This window comes from Tympanuchus pallidicinctus, unplaced genomic scaffold (assembly GCF_026119805.1).
Source record: "Tympanuchus pallidicinctus isolate F22 unplaced genomic scaffold, pur_lepc_1.0 scaffold2, whole genome shotgun sequence".
Lineage (NCBI taxonomy): Eukaryota > Metazoa > Chordata > Aves > Galliformes > Phasianidae > Tympanuchus > Tympanuchus pallidicinctus.
In genome coordinates, this window is record NW_026294721.1 from 49695055 (window position 1) to 49711988 (window position 16934).

The 16934-nt window shown below is 37.1% G+C and overlaps 1 protein-coding gene across 18 annotated transcripts in view; it reads left to right on the forward strand.

Moving 5' to 3' along the window:
* Positions 1-16934, forward strand: part of TENM3 (teneurin transmembrane protein 3) — a 696676-nt gene that overhangs the window by 553420 nt on the left and 126322 nt on the right. For 12 of the 18 annotated variants that reach the window (XM_052683284.1, XM_052683286.1, XM_052683287.1 and 9 more), the window contains 2 exons: positions 6791-7028; positions 12506-12598. The exons of 1 other annotated variant lie outside the window; for it this stretch is intronic. In XM_052683284.1, the coding sequence (XP_052539244.1) occupies positions 6791-7028; positions 12506-12598 (331 nt within the window). The remainder of the gene's footprint in view (positions 1-6790; positions 7029-12505; positions 12599-16934) is intronic. 5 more of the 18 variants (XM_052683290.1, XM_052683303.1, XM_052683293.1 and 2 more) reach the window with 1 other exon arrangement.

Here is a 16934-nt window from a genome sequence, read left to right on the forward strand (position 1 = left end):
TTTTCACAGGGTCACGTCATATATGGTAGATAGCTTTTCAGCTTGTTTATTCTAAAAATACCAGAGAGGAAAAAAAAAAAATCTCTATTCTAAGTAAGCTTAAAGTTCATTTCATAAACTTCACTTTTTTGTGAAAAGATACTTTATAGGTATTGAGAAGATTGTTGAAAACTGAAGGCTTCTCTTTGCTACAATAAGATTTCTGAAACATTACAGAGAACTGAATTCTAAAAGATAGGGGATTGTGCACTGATAATATCAGTCTGAAGTTGTTGAAGGGAAATACTTTGCTAAATGGATGCAAAGTGGAAAGACAAAATTACAGGTGTACCTGTAACCTGAAGTAGCATTCCTGCAGATAGCATGTCAGAATAATTTAGCTGAAAGAGACTGACAAAAATATTTTTCTCCCTTTTCTAAAGACTACATTTTTATACTTTATATGCACAATATATTTCTGTTTTCTAGTGTCCATTTAAGTGGTAGAAGACAACTTCTGTACATGGTATAGGAAATAATCAGCACATTTTGTGGTTGGAAATATCGGTACTGTGTGTTCAAGACTGTCCTACTGCTTTTCAGGGAGCCTCCTGTACTCCTCTTGTGATCTGGTAGATCTTTGAACATTTAACATGCATGCATCATGAGACTGTTCACGTTTCTCTGCAGTCAAAGAAATCTTCCCTTTTACAGCAGAAATCATTATTTCTCTTTAAGAAGTAAAATAATGCTTCAGTTTTTTGGTTTGTGTTTGTTTTTTTTTTAAAGTGTCGTGCATAACAGCATTCAGTTTTTCTTTATTTCTTTTAAGCTTATGATGCATAAAGAAGGCAATGCAGTCTTTGTGAGCGCATCCTACAGTTGGATTTGCTGGTAGTTTCACATTCCCAGGTAGCCTGACAGGTTGTCAGACCCTACAGGCAATGTACTGACGGGAAGACAAACATTGGCCTGCTTTGATCAACCAACTTGTATGACTTTTTCCCATCTTATATTATAATGGTATACACAGTCACACACTAGATACAGATGCATATCTTGATCAAAGTGTCCTTGTCTCTTCTTCACATTCTTGTCAACGCGGAGCTAGTACAGAAAGGAGTGCTTCAAGAGGTGAGCAGCGGTGGTGGGTTAATGGTGTTTTCAGTTGTGGGTCCATTAATTGTAACAGAAGCAGGAGAGGATAGTGCAGACTGATGGCACAGCAAAACGAAAGGGCTCTGTGTGGCAGCTGGCACTGTGTCACCTCATTCCTTGGCTTCAGCCTATGGCTTGGCTTCTTAAGCAGTTGGCAGGGCAAAGCCCATTTGGACATCAATAAGAATAAACAAATACTTGTGATTAACCACAAAATGACTGCATATGGTAGATAACCTTGGATTGCTACTCTAGCTTGTAGCAGATGACCAGAAAAGGAACTTTGACTCTTTCATGTAAAAGTACATGGAAGCAGGAATTCCTTGAAAAGACAGATCTGCCTAATTGCAAATGAGCTCTTAAATAGTCCATTTTTCTCTAAACCTCTATTTTTGTTTCATTAATGAAGCAGGGTTTCTCACAAAGGGTACTTCTAGAAAAAAAGAGCTCTGCAGAGAGTGGTTAGGTACCTTGCAGGAGTGGTGCAGGAGGGAGCTTGTTGTCCCCTTCCAACAGCAGGGAATTCCTGCCTCTGGGAGCTCTAGCAACAATGCAGCTGCAACACCCACACTCTTCTGGTTGTGGGGATTCCCAAGGTAAACCTTGCTTCTGTTTATAGTACTTCAGTATATGTATCCATGTGCCAATTAGACAAATTCTGAGTCCAACAAAGCTTTGGGTTGTTGTTTTTCATTGTGGGTTTGGTTTGTTTTTTTCTTTGAGGAAATTGAGCCAGTACTTATGGAAAGTACTTCTGATTGCTTGCAATCATCAGCTAGCAAACCTGTGGCCAGTGACCTGGAAATAAAAGATTATCTTTCTTCTTTACCAGTTTTCTAGGGCATTCACTCTAGTCCAGCCACTTTACCTAGTGTGTATTGTGGATATATGTTCTCCTGAAGGGAGAGGAGAGAAGGAGAAAGCTTATTATAGAAAGAGTTGGCACTCTCACAGGCATAGGTACTCAATTACATTCAGTTCACATTTGAAATGTTTATATAGTAACGGATGTCTTTGCTTTTGTGTTTGTCATGGAAACTCAAAGTTAATGTTAATTATACATTATTAAGAATCCTCATTCTTATCAAATGGAAATCACCCCTCTTTTTCCTGGATGAGTAAGCTGGCTGACAGGTCTCAGTGATCTGTCTGTTGGAGAAAGGCTAGCACATTAAATGTACAACAGATTACTTTTTCTTGAAGCCTTAGTCTGCTTTTCTCTTTCTGAATTAACCCCTCTCCTCCAAATGGCAGTAGATACTTGACATACCCCCCCCCCCCCCTCTCTCTCTCTCTCTCTCTCCTTTTTACTTTTGCACAGGCATTCTTCTATGTTCTTTTGTGTGCTATTTGAATTCAGTAGCAATTAAATAATTGCTACACTAAAATTAATGAAATGTAAATTACTTTTTGGAAAAGAAAAAAGTTACTGAGAAAGGCTGGCGAGTGTGTGTAATTTACTTCTACAATAGAAATGGCTGCTTTGCTTCAGCGATGCTCCCGAGGGTAAATAACAATTTTAATATGTTTTGAAAAATTCATACAACTGTAGTAAGACAGCTTTCCACTGAATTTCTTATGATTTCTCTGAGTTCTGTACGTATGTTGACAAGCATAATGATCTGATGTTACCTTATGCTGCAAATGCCTTAAAAATCAGAGGGTTTTTTGGTAGTACCTGGACAACTTGAATGCACAAGCTGATTGCTGGGCCAATTTACATTTGCTCCTTTCTGCAAAAATCTCTGGAAGATGAATGAGGTTGCTCTAGAGTTGTTGAAGTCCAGACAGAGCAAGAAAGTTCCAATTGAAACTTAGCATTTTCAGACAGAAATCTAGCATTACCTATACTTGCTTAGTTTTGGAGTAAACCAGCCATTTCCATTGAGATTAAGTCAATGGAGATAGCATTTAAAATCCAATTTAAAGCAAAGCAACTGTAACTTTCTGCAATATCTCTTAAGTATTTCAGTACAGTTATGATTTAGCAGATTTTGATGCTCTTTCTTCTTCCTGACACTGAGAAGGCAATCCCTAGTAAGCGAGGGCCTGGCCAAGTCCCCAGACCTCCTGTTGGTTTGCTTTTTTTCCCCTAACCAGGAGAAGGTTTCTCTTTAGAATTCATGTTTTCCAACATGCTGACTAGCAGAGAGGAAGATGGAGTTGAAAGATCTTCATACTGACTATTATAGCATGTGCAGAAGTATTTTTGCCAGTCACTGATGCTATAGAGCTCAGAAGACATGCGTCTAACCCATGAAACTCCCACTGTCTTTATCAATTCTCTGATTTAATTATAATAAGCAAAAATCCAGTGCTGTTCAGTGTGCTGTACTGGTTTCTCAGGAGACCTGAAAGAACCGCTCAACATCTAAGCCTCAGTTTCCCTGCAAATACAATGAGAATATTTTAATTAACATCACAGTGATGTTGAGAGGCTTAGTTATTATGTAAAACCTGAGTAGCTTTGTGTAAAAGCTGCAATAATGCTGAAAGCAGTTCTTTAGCTATTAACTCCGTAAAAGAGGAGCATAACAAAAGGGAACGTGGCTCAGGCAAGGGACTGGTGTGATGCTTGTCTCTTCCTCAGAAATCAGTAAGATTGACATATCTGTTAGAAATTGTGCAGTGATGAAAAAAACGGTGGATTCAGGAAATCTGGCAAGTGGAAGAAAAGATCGAAAGAGCAGTCCTCAGTGATCTCTCATTCAGATTGACAACACAGCACTGAGGAAATTCAGAGGAATATAGATTGTAGCTCTATTGACTTACAGGAAAATCTAACCTTGTTAGGCTCAATTCTGCCTGTGCCTCTTATACAATTAGAAGGAGCATACATCATTGCAAATTCTGCTGGCGTTTCTGATTCTGCGTAGGCTCAAGATATCCTGCCAATTGAACTTGCCCTCAGACACTAGAAAATGTCACCTAGAAGCATCCTGTGGAGCGAGGCAGCACTTTCCAGGTCTGGTGGTCTTCACAAAGAAGCACTTGCTAAGCTCTTCTTGTTGGCTTCTAGCCTGCGCCTTATGGTTACTAGCCCATCCCCCAAACTCTTCATTTATTTTATATACCACACTGTAATTTCAGTGTCAGAAATGTGTATATGTTAAAAAGCAGAAGGGCTTTGTAGATTCGCAGTAAGTGTCTGGGGGAAATAATCATCACCCCAAACAGAGGCCTGAATAGCTGGCCTGTGGGCTGAGGAACAGTCTGAGTCCTCCAGCATGTAATCTGTGTACTTTCTAAAGCTAAATATTTCTTCAGAAAGGTCATAAGTAACTTTTAACCTGTCCCTTTCTCCCTAATAGTAGGGGGAAGGTCTATCTGTGATACTTTGCGTATGGCCATCCTCTTCTGTGGAGAGTAACATTAGTTTTGCTTCCTTGTGAGCAGAAGGTGTTGCTAGGTCCTTAGTGCTAAATTGTAGTGAGACAGATTAAGAGTGATTTTTCAGCTGGGATTTTAAATGAGATGAGGCATCAAAAAAGGGGAATGCCAGAATAACAATCTGCATAGTAGGAGCTGGACAAGGACAAGCTGGACACTACAAGGGAAATCCTTGTAGTGCTTTACACCAAGTTGTGGCGAGTAAGAGGGTCAAAAAGAGGAATAACAAAGAGAAGTTGTGTCTGTAGAACCATTTCCATTAATTAGTTTCTATGATTGAAAGTAAACAAATGAAAAGGATTTCATTTCACTTGTTTTTTTTTTTTTTCTGTCTTGTAATTAATCTTTTATATGAACATAAAGTTACATGAGTACATGCCTCTTTTTACAAATGTGTATTTTTATATATTTGTATTACACATGTGCTCCTATGTATTTATAGCTAAGATAGGGACAGTTAATCTTTCACCAGCAGATAAATAGATTGTAATATAAATGTGATCAAATCTTAGGTAGGCATGGGCCAAAAAATTCTGCTAAGCTTTGGTCTATTACATTACCCTTTCACTGATCTACTGGAATGTGGGATTCAGACCTGTGCAGTGACACCCATTGTGTCAGTTTTGGTAATGACAAAACTGGGTTGTACCCTTCCCAGTTGATCATTCTTCGTGACTGTTAGTGCTCTGGTGTTGAAAACTTCATTGGCTGAGTAAATTATCTCCATGACAGAGTCAGGCATTGCTGTTGTTCATGACAAACATCACATGGATCAGAGGAAAGCTGGAAAGGAGAGCGAGCTTCCTGGAAAAGGAGTGATTCCAAAGGCTGTGCTTTCTGTTTAAGTTCAGCATGTCTATTCCTTATCATTCTTAAAACTTCTGTTTGCAGCATGAGAGATTATTTGCTGTAAGGTATTTTTATAGTAGTCACCCATGAGTTACTTGAAATATCTGCTTGAACAGTTACTTTCTGTGCTTTCTGTACAGCTGTATTATTGGTTTGATAACGATTTGCAGTCATAACTAGTTGGAAATAGAGGATCTCTTACAAAGATCAAACAACTTATTTCCTGCTGTCACGTGAAAGCATTTACATTGTGAGCAAAGTGCATGCCCTTTATTTACCTTCAGCTTTGTTGAGAACTTGCATTTATGTTGCCTTGTTTTACTGCATTACTTTAGGAAATAATAGGTGGCAATTTTAATTCCATCTTGTTAAGTGTTGTTACATTTTTAAGTGTCATCAGTCATCCCTAAATGATTCCAAATGGTGTTTCTGATGTTTTTTTTGTGTTCCTTGTGTCATATGGCAAGGTTTGTCTTCAATTGATGATTTATTACCTGCTGATTACACAGAACAGATTGTTAGAACCTAGCATTGCTGGAGGTACTTGACTGTGGGCTTTGTTGTTCTTTGAAGCTTTGTTTTCAAGCTTTATGGGTGCTGTGTGCTTTGGTTAAGTAAAAAAAAATATATATTTCCTCAGCTGTTTAGGCGCCTGGCTCTCTGATCACCTGTGACATACTCCAAAATGGAGTTCTATTACATAGTGTGAAATTGGAAAATCTGTTGTGTGTGTGTTCTAATGGATGTGACGGTCATTAAGTATATGAGTCTTCTGACGTTGTAATCAGATGTGATTCAGTCTGTTAAATATCCATGAAGCAACATCTGCTTCACAGAGTGACCTTCTGCTAAAGAATACTTAGCATCTATTAGCAGATCATAGTGCAGAGCTGCCTTATTTGGAATGCACTAAACTAGAGTAGTCTACTGCTGTTTAGCAACTAGCTTGTAATAATTTATTGCAGTTAAATAAAGCTTAAAAAACTCCATTAAATAATTACAGGGATTATAAGCATTTTGAAAACCTTTGTGTTCTACTGAAATTACCCATTTAATTTCAGGGTTGGCTTGTTTAAAAAAAAAAAAAAAAAAAAAGCTGAAAACTAAAGGCGCATTAGGGGATCTGTCAGATGCTGTTTTCTGTAGGTGTTAATAAAACCAGATTTAAAAAAAAAAAAAAAAAAAAACCTGAAACAAATTAAAACCAAAAGCAATTTTACCATCTGTTGTATATTAATTAGAACTTTGTGTATCAAGGGTAAATTCTCTCTTCAAGAATGTCACTGAATGTCTGCTAATAAAATAATATGCAAATATATTAGACGATAGGATCATATTGAATTTCACATTCTGCTTTGGATGTAGCAACTGCTGAGACGCTGTATAACGAACTTTTAATTTTCTTTCTTCTTAGAACAACCTCCAAATAACCAAGGCCAGTCGACCCTGCAGCCTTTGCCACCTTCTCACAAGCAACATTCAGCACAGCATCACCCATCCATCACCTCACTTAACAGAAACTCACTGACAAATAGGAGGAATCAGAGTCCGGCCCCGCCGGCTGCTTTGCCCGCCGAGCTGCAAACCACACCTGAGTCAGTCCAGCTGCAGGACAGCTGGGTCCTTGGCAGTAATGCGCCACTGGAAAGCAGGTAATTACTTAGGTACTACTACAGACTGGCATTTCTGAAGGAAATATTTAACTTGAAAGATAGCCAGCAGCTAATACTTCCCCTTATTCAGCAAATAATGCTGAAAACTTTTCAGTACCAAACTATCATCCTCGCTCCAAAATCCAGAATGCCACTTTTTTCCCTTGTGATGTTTATGGCACAGTAATTGGATGCGGAAAATACCTTAGTTTTTCCAGATGAGCATTCTCCTTCCTGTTCATCATTTGTGACTTTTGACTGTTTGAAGAAATGTCTTGTTTTGCTTAACAGAAATGTTTTGTGTTAATTATACGCTGTCATACATGTCAGATGTGAATGAACTTTCAGTAATGCTTTTTAACTTGAGTACTTGGTAGCTTTCAAGGAATACCTATGTGAGACAGATGTTTTCTAAACTCATCTAGGGTTTGATGAGACCAAAGAATCGCTTCGTTCTGCTATGATGATTAATTTGTTCCCATTCTTTTTTGTCTTTTACAATTGATAGCTGGCTCTAAGAAGGGAGCAACTAATATAAATGGTGACATGCTCCTGTAGATGCAGAATGATGTATGATGCAGAATGATCTATTAAAAAAAAAAAAAAAGAATTATAGGGCTTACTGGCACAGAGATGAATTTACCTACAGTGATTAATTAATACTCATGAAACAGTCAATCAGCACTAATTTTTTATTAGCATAAGCCATAATATTCCAATTTAGTCATCAGAACTGAACATTTACAACTATATTGAAGCTGACAGTAATTCTTGAAAATATTTATGAAATCCCTTTAGTTCATTTTTTGAATCCTTTTAGCTTATGATTTGCAGTGAAATAATAATAGTCCAACTGATTTTGAGTACCGATCAGAGCATACATGACCTACAGATTTTCTGTTGTTTTGTGTCCCTACAGATGTTTCAAGCAACTCTTGTTTGGAGCATAGGTCAGCTCCCCAAAACTAAATGCTACTGCAATGCTGAGTGTGCTTTAGCACTGTGAAACAGGATTCCTGTGAAAGGGATTTCATCATTGTATTCACGTAATTTAATACGTTGAGAAAATGTTCAGGATTTTTTAGAGCAAGAGTTTGTAGTGGAAAAGAGCATGAAGTGTATGGATGATTTCAGGATGCTTGGTTGATCGTCTGTGGGCAGATAAGGTCTTTGATATTTGCTTTCATTGCCATGTCTATTTTCACTGTTTTTATAAATATACTTGAATGAGAATACCACTTTCAGTCTGGATTAAGTATTTTTTGTCAAAGAGATACTTTTAATCTTTTAAGTGTTCTTGATGAGAAGGTAAGGATATTTGAGTGTTCGTGTTTTGAACACTTGTACCTGAATTGAAGTGTGAAAGTTTCATGTTAAAACTGAGACAGCTTTACTGTAGTTTCTCTAATAGTATCACCTGGCTGGAAAGCTTGAGGTGAAGAACTCATCATTGATTTTTCTCTTTTTGGTTGAAGTTCCCTTCTGAGTGTGATTCTTAGTCTCAATTTCAGCTATATTAACAATTTTGTGATAGGTTTCTTCCTTCATCCATTTCTCTGCCTAAAAGAAAGTTTATTTCATCCTTGGCAGTATTTTAGCTTATGCCCATACTCAGCTTTTCTTTTTTTTTTATCTTACTTAGATGACTGTCATTTAGAGCTACAGAATGTGAATGTCAGCATATATACATAGCTATCTTTCTCTCTCTATAGGCTCATATTGGTGATGGGTGGCATAAAAATGAAATACAGCTTGCTGTTGCATATAGCTGGATAGTGAATAGTATGTTTTTGTACATGCAGGTGAGAAGGATATATTTGCAGAACCTGAGAGAGGTTTCAGTCTCAATGATTTTGTAGTAGTAAAAAGGGTGACTTTCAAGATATATATTCTATAACATTGCTTTCAGTTGTATATTTGATAGAATGTGCTACAATTTGGCTCTGCTTAGTGTTAATACTTTTGTGTAAAGCATTGCTGTTAGTTTGTAAATGGATGAACTGTAAGTTGATAGATTAATAAAGCCCAATCAAAATTCTAGTGTTTTGTAAAATATAAGAAGAATTTTATGGTGGTCTGAAACCACAGCTTGAATTGTGTGTGCTTCCTGCATCTTCGATGCCATCTTTAAATGACAGCAAGCTTATGCAGCAGTAACAAAAATTGACCTCTTTCTTCTGAGGCTGAGAACTGCTCCAAAGGTAATGTCTGCTATTTTAACATGTTGGCCCACAACATCAGAGACATATGTAGGTGGTATGACAGTAGAGTTGAACCTTCCCACCAGTATTCCATTATGTTTTGTTGTCGTGTGACAGGCGGCAGCAGAGGAAGTACATACGAAGCAAAGGGGTGGAACTGAATTCTTCCGTGCAGCAAAAATGGCACCCACTGGCATTCATCAATGCTTTCTGAACATATAGGGAGACCCAACATTGGATGTGAGCACAGTGAGGTGGTGGGTGGTGCATTTCAGCAGTGGTGGTAGTAACAGTAGATCACCTCCACTGGTGCGGATTCTTAGGAGCATGGCATGCAGGCTCCTGTGCATCACTAGTAAAAAATGCATAACTGGTGGTGGTGACTGTGTTGAAAAATGGCATTTCATAGGTGAGAATTTGTACTGTCAAGTTGTGTTATTGTGCTCTTTGTATTAGTTGTTCTTTCCATGGAAATAAATAGGATAAATTACTTTCAGAGCAATCTATGTAAAATGAGCTTTTGGAAACAAAAATATATATTTTCTGCTGGTTTTTTTTTCTGATTTCTTGCAGGCTGCAGGACATTTCTCTTGGACATTTAATGATCTCTATTGTTTGTCTCTTTCCCAACTTTTTCCAAGTTGGGTTCAGCTAGGGAAACCAGCGCCAGTTAACAATAGTAACTTGCAAAGGAATATAAAGCAGGAATGTATGTATATGTGGCTTCATATTTTGTTCTTTGAATTATATGCTGGACAGCCAAAATCATACAAATGCATGAATAGTTGCTAGAGGTCTTTTATATCATAAATGACAATTAAGTAATTAAATATTAGTATTTGTTTTTCTTATCATGGTCTTTAAAATTTAGTACTGCATTTTTTAGATTTAGCACTTCTATTATTCTATGCTTCTATTATTCTATACTTTCTTTAGATTTAATAACGTACTCTCAAGCATCAAGATCATTACTTACATTTTTGTGGCTTTGCTTTCTAGGAGAATGTAAACAACTGAGATTTAAGAATACTTAGTAAATCACTTCTTTAGATGCTTTCTTTGTTAAATCTTTGCTGAGTTTTTTCTGGTGTACTATCAATTACATAAGCTAGAAATGAGCAGGGGAAGAGTATGTCATCAATTTGTTTATAAAATCAAGCTAGTATCATTTCTTAGGCAATATTTTATTAATTTTAGACTGGCTATCTAAGATGAATTGTCAGCAGGGAAAATTTACATATTCCAGCCCAGGAATAAATTGGAGAATAAATAAATAAATAAATAAAAATCTGAGAATAAGTCTTTACACAAATTTAGTCAGAACCTGTGCTGAGCAGTGTGTGAACTTTGTGTTCTCTTGCTTGGCTTGCTGCGTAACATAACTAGTGTTAAGAAAGAAGGCGGTTTTATATAATGGATTGAGAATGTTTAATAGAAATTATTGAAGAAGCTGTTTTCTCACAGTTCATACTGATATCAGATAGTCTTCTCTTACCCCTAATTTATTCTTAAAAGTGGAATAAGTGGAGGCATTACTGTATTCACTTTTCTGTTAATTTTACTGAGAAGAAAGATGGAAAAGTCAGAAAAAATGCTTGATGACTAAAAACAGCTCAGTATTTTGAAGCATTAAGTAAGGTTACTAGATTACCTCAGAGGTGACACAACCAAAACAAATTCTAGCATATGCTACTTCAGAAACATTTTACAAGCTTCATCCAAACTTCATTTTACCATGCAGAGATTTTAGGAGCTCCTAAGGTGTGATGAGCTCTCAACAACCACCTGTCTTCACTGGGGTGGATTGCAGCACTTTCAGTATTGATTAAGGTGGGGAAAGAGTTTTCATAGCTTCCAGGGTACCCTTAAATCAATTTGTGTAAAGCCTGATTGATTTTCTGCAGCACCGCAGTAGCGCTGGAAGTTCAAGTCTATTCAAAGCAGCTGTTTTATGCATTCCAACCAATAAAACAGTGTCCAGCTTAATCAAATTCAAAATTGTTTCATTATGTAAGTCTTGCAGGTTTTCACATTTGAACTTGATTAAAGATGTAATTTATATTAAAAATGAATAGTGCACAGTAAAAGCACAGTTTGGGAAAGGAATTCAAGTCCTGCTCACCTGAAGACCTTGAGTATTGTTTTGGCCATGTCATATTGCCAACCTGCAAAGAAAGAAAATGGTTTTTCATTTTACTTGGGTTGCTGGGAGAATGAATGCATTTTTCAAGTCTGAGATTCATAACTGTGGAGACGGTAGATAACACAAACTTGAAATGTTATTCTGGGCAATCAACTAATATCATTTCTGATGTCTCAACTTGGACAAAAAAAGTTGCTTCTATGTGACAAATTTCTTGTACAGTCATGATGCTACCTGTATCCAAGCCCACTGGCCCCATATGCTTGTAAGTTCCCCACAGTGTGAGTTATCTGTTGCATTAGATTTCTGCTTGATGTCTCTGGCATCCTTCTGGCACATGAATCCTGTTCTGTCATCATGAAGACTTGCAATTTGAGCATGCTGTCTCTTTTGTCTCATGTCCTAAGCAAGCACCAGTAGAACAGATTTCAGTGTTATTTGCACAGAGTTACTTGAGATAGTCATTTCTCTATTCAAAGAGGTGCAATTGTTGAAGCAAGCATGGATGCAAATTCAGGAAGAATTCCAAAACTAATCTTTTCATTGTTTAAGTAGAGTAATAAATATGCATCTTACAGCAGTAATAGTGCCTAGTCATGGGGATAAACTTTCATTTCTCACCATTCCCTGAGAGAGCTAATGTCTGGTGTGTCCTTTCCTTGCCGGGCTGCTGTGGGGCACCATGTAAAGAACATGAGATCTGCACTCAATGTCAGCTGCCCCTCAGCGTGTTGGCTGGCTGTGCATTTTATATTCTCTGTTCTATGTCAGTGCTTTCTCATCCAGCCCCTGGAGTAAACATCATCCAGCTATGTACTGCTTAGTCCTATTGTCTGTCTTTCTGTTGGTAGCAACCAGGAATTTGATACCAGGTCTTCCACAAAAGTAGCAGATCACCAAAGGGCAGTGTTCCCCTAACAGTAGCCTGGTAATAAACCCTGTGTTAGCATGTAGTTCCAAGAACAGTCCAGAAGGCAGTTAAGTCCTGCACTCAAAATGCAGTTGCAGTTTTTTACATCCATGGGAGAAGAAAGTTATTTAATAGAATTAGTGAATTCTTTTTTGTGGGATCTTCCCATTCATTAATTTGAAATTGCCACTCTAATTTCATCTTTTTGTATCTTTGTATGTAGAGAATTAGGAAATCAAGCAGTCCTTGCAAATGGTCATGACAACGTTATAGAGATGGATGTGTTTTCTCCAACATATCACGATAGCAGTTATGGGTATGTGACTCTAAGCGTTTGCATGATGCTAACTGTTGCCACAGAAGGCGAAATGTGATTTTTTTTTTTTATAGCCTGTTTGCAGTGGTCAAAAAAAACCCCCGTCTGAAATAGACTTCATCATTTCTATATCGTTTTGGTTGTTTTTTTATTATACTTAAAATAATTTGTCATATAGATTCTTAGTAAATAAAAATCGATAAATTTTGACTCCCAAATGTAGTCACTTTCACTTAAGAAAACAGAAGGGCAGTGGAGGTTGTATTAATTCTCTGTCCTGCCTGATTCTGCAAGCTGTTGCAAATTATTTGCATGCTTTTCTATTTGCCTGATCTGATCCTTAGTTTGTAACAACTTCCTATTTAGCAAATGTTTATGTTAGAAATATTGTGACGTACTATTGAAGCATAGGCAATGACCAAATGAAGGGTTACTTTCTTAAATTGAATTGTGCGTTTCATATGAAACACTTTGAGCAGTTGGTTTGAAATTTGAACTGCTGATTGATAGATAGATAGGTAAGCAGGTACTGCTGATATTTAAAAAAAAAAAAAAAAAGAAAAAAGAAAAAAAGAAAAAAAGAAAAAAAATCCATTCTTAAAATTAACATTTTAGTTCATTTAAATCAAATTTCTATTATGTAAATGTTCCATGTCTGTTTATTTTTTCATTAATATCTGTCCTCTACTCAAACTGCAATTTGCTTGTTGTCTACCAAATCAGCGTACACAATTTCTGACACCCCCCATTTTCTTCCCCCTGCCCCCACCAAAAAAAAAAAAAATCCTGACAAAGCAATGTAATTTCTGGTGAATTCCAGCCTGCTATTCATCACAGTATGTTCAGTTTCGAAAATAATCTTTAATCATATTTGCCTTTTTTTCCAATGGTAGGATAAAAGTTAGGACTTTGTCCAAATTCTGTTTTGCTAATTTTAAATCTTAAAATAATCAAGGTGAGTTACTATTTGATTGAATTGAGGATTTATGCATCAGCTTGCTAATAATTAATTAATCTGTAAAATCTGTTGACACCATACATTGATCAGCATCACGTTCCAAAAAGCTCTTAAAATTTCCCTTAGATACAAATTGAAATCAACTGCAGTAAGAGAGTTGTGTGCTTAAATTCAGTTAATAATTTTCAGCAAACTCAAAGATACTGCAAATATTTGCAGGACGACTATTTCTTGTAAACTAAAAATATTAAGAGTACTGTATTAATAAAAAAAAAAAAAAAAAAAAACACAAGCCAAATAATACTGTTCCCTGTAGATCACTACCATGGAATACTGATTTGGATGTGTAAGTGCTGAAGCAAAGTTAATGGAAACGTGCCTGCTTTATGCTTTATACGTTTGCAATGGGACTGCCAAATGCAGATATTTTGGCAAATGGAGACTCTATTACATAAAATTCTTGTTGGTTTATGCTAGTTCAGGTAGCAATACAATGAAATTTATCTTGTTTGTAATCCCTTCACTTTGAAAATTATGCTAGCAGGAATCATTTCGTGGCATGAAAGTTGTCCAGAGATAATAACATATCAGTTCCAACACATAATAGATTTGAAACTGCAGTATGCTTTCAGCATGAAGATTCAGTTTATCTGTCTTGCTAACATACTGTGTCACAGCTAGAATCGTTATATATTTGTTTCTCTGCTTTCATGTCATGTGTATGTTACGTTATGGTATAGTATTTCTTAGTTTGTATGACTTACAGAGAGAATATTAATCTAATGAATTTGACAATTTTAGTGTTAATACTGATAATAGGAAAAGACACTTTGCATAGAAATTCTAATGATTCATATGCCTAGATCATAGGAATAGTTGTTTATAGCTTTGAGATATTCATATTTGTGCACTATGCATTAATTATCATAATTCAGCTAGAAATCTCATTTTAATGGTATGTATTGTAGGCTTTCCTTGGTATGGTCGCTCTTTTCCCTAATGTGTAGAAATGTGTTTGTATGTGTCTTGACAAATCAGTTTAGCTTGAAGTAAAGAGCCTGCTGTTCTTTTACCTAACATCTCCCTGAGTTACCAAGGTATCCTATTAGAATCTGGGAGAAGAAAACATGCTCTATCAATGAATGACTGTATTTAGATCTCTTGCAGAATCTAAATAAATCCTTTACATTTCCAGTTATTTATAGAATTGCTTCAGCTGCTGAACGTTTAATTTTTTACAAGGATAGGATCTGAAAACCGGTTGTACTCCAGAGCCTTATTTCCAGAGATTGCAAAGACTGGGGATATTTTTCATGTGCTGGAGAGGATGTTCAGTTTTAAAAAGTGGCCAGATTGTTACAAGGCCATGTTGAAATAGATCAAGAGGGAAAGAAGTTAGGAGCACAGAGTAGGGGGAGAAATCTTGATGTGTCTGGGTGCAAAAGGAGTAGGTGTAGCTGTACAGATGGGTAGGGTGTATTAGTTCAGGAGAAACTACTTTGCTGGGCAAGGTAAATGCTATAGCGTCAGGGACTGAGTAGGATGAAAACCAAAATTGTTCTATGACCTTTACTGTTTGTGAGTGCTTATGAAATCCCTTTGAATAGCACGTAACTCATCGCCTACAGGATAGTCTCAAGATAATGAGAAGCCTTGGCTGCTGGTGTATATGTCATAGAAGAGAAGCTAGGAATCATCACGCTCAAGACTTTCTATCTGTGGTGTTCTTTCTATTGAAAAGCTTCTTGTTGACAATCTCTGAATTTTCTTTAAATTTATCTTAATTTAATTTTTTCTTAAATTTAAAAAAAAAAAAAAAGCAACTGCATTTCAATAGCAAACTTGGTAAAAGACAGTGAAGCAACATTGAGTTTGGTGAAAGAGTAAAAGACAGTGAAGATGAACATATCGTAAGTTGCAAGTTAACATCTTTTTACAGTTACATGCTTGCAGTTGAGCATGCCAGCCCAATCAGTGCAACTTAAGTTGTACCAGAAAATAATTTCAACAGTCTGCGAATTCTTTCAGTCACATCCAAGTGAGTAAGAAAATGTTTCCAAATATTGTGACAAAGCCGAGACCTGAATGACTTCATATCAAAATCCAAGGTCTCAGTTAATGTTGGTTGTGCAGTGAGAAGTCCAGCTCAAAAAAAAGCATCAGCAAAAAATGGATGTTATTAAAAGGATAGCCATCTTTCTGTCTGAGCACAAGGTGTGATCCTCTGCCTTGCTGAATCTCTGAATGCTGATCCCTCAAGTCTTTTTGCAGGTTTTGGTATTTTGCATATGGGACAATGTGCAAGGGTAGTACATAAGTTCCCAACAAGGAATGATAAGAGCCTAGAAGATAGGAGTGATAGGTGCATCACATGTATGTGTGGAGTTGCCATGTTGGTGGCAGTGGCTCTAACTCAGGTTATGACAGTGCTGTCACTGCAGTGACATGAATCTGGCTGTTTGAGTGACTGCTGGTAGAGCAGTGGTGGCAGCATAGAGTTCAGCACGGATTATCCCAGGCTCTGAATTGGGAGCTGCAGCTATGAGCTATAAGTGAGCTGAGGTTCACAGATCTATGATGATGGAAACTTCAGCCTGCTTGCAGCTTGAGGCAGAATCAGATCCTTTCAGCCAGTGGCAGAATAGTATTTCACTCCTTTAACTTCTCTCTGATTTTTAGCTCCTTTTAAAATGTCCGAGTAGCCCAATCAAGTCTTCCTACTGCAGGTGAAATTGCAGCTTCTGAATTAATCTGTTGGGTAAATATCACAGCTCTGAGATTCTCCTAAACTGCATTTGCTTTTTTGAAATTGTCTCAGTGTGTACTTCAAGGCATTTGCAGAAATTGCTGTCTCAGATTACTAAAGACAGCAAAAGATACTGAAAGAGATTAGATGAGTGCTTGTGTTGTGCCTTTCTTCTTTGATTTTTTTCTTCCCTTGCAAGCCTAATTTATTCAGTATTTCAAGAGAGGATCTAGTTGAGATTAGAGTTCTTCATCTCAGAGACCTCTCTCTCTCTCTCTCTCTCTCTCAGTTGGGATATGATTCCAGAAGAGCAGAGGACAAGATGAGAAACTGTAATATAAATCCTTAAGCTCACTTGAACATTTTCAGTCCTCAGTGTAAAATTCAAATTCTTTCCTTTAACCTCCCATTCTTTGACGAGATGAGAATTGGAGTAGCACAGGCACGTCCCCAGCCCAGCTCTTCCTGTGCCATCATGGTGGCAGCTCTGCCCTAGGCACGCAGCCATTTCTTAGTACTAGCTGAACCTCAATGTGTCATAGGTACTGTGTGCTGAAACCAGGGCATGAAGATGGCGGCAGAGGGGCAGTCTGACAAATTGGCTTCTGGCATGGAAGTGTGGATGAAGCAAA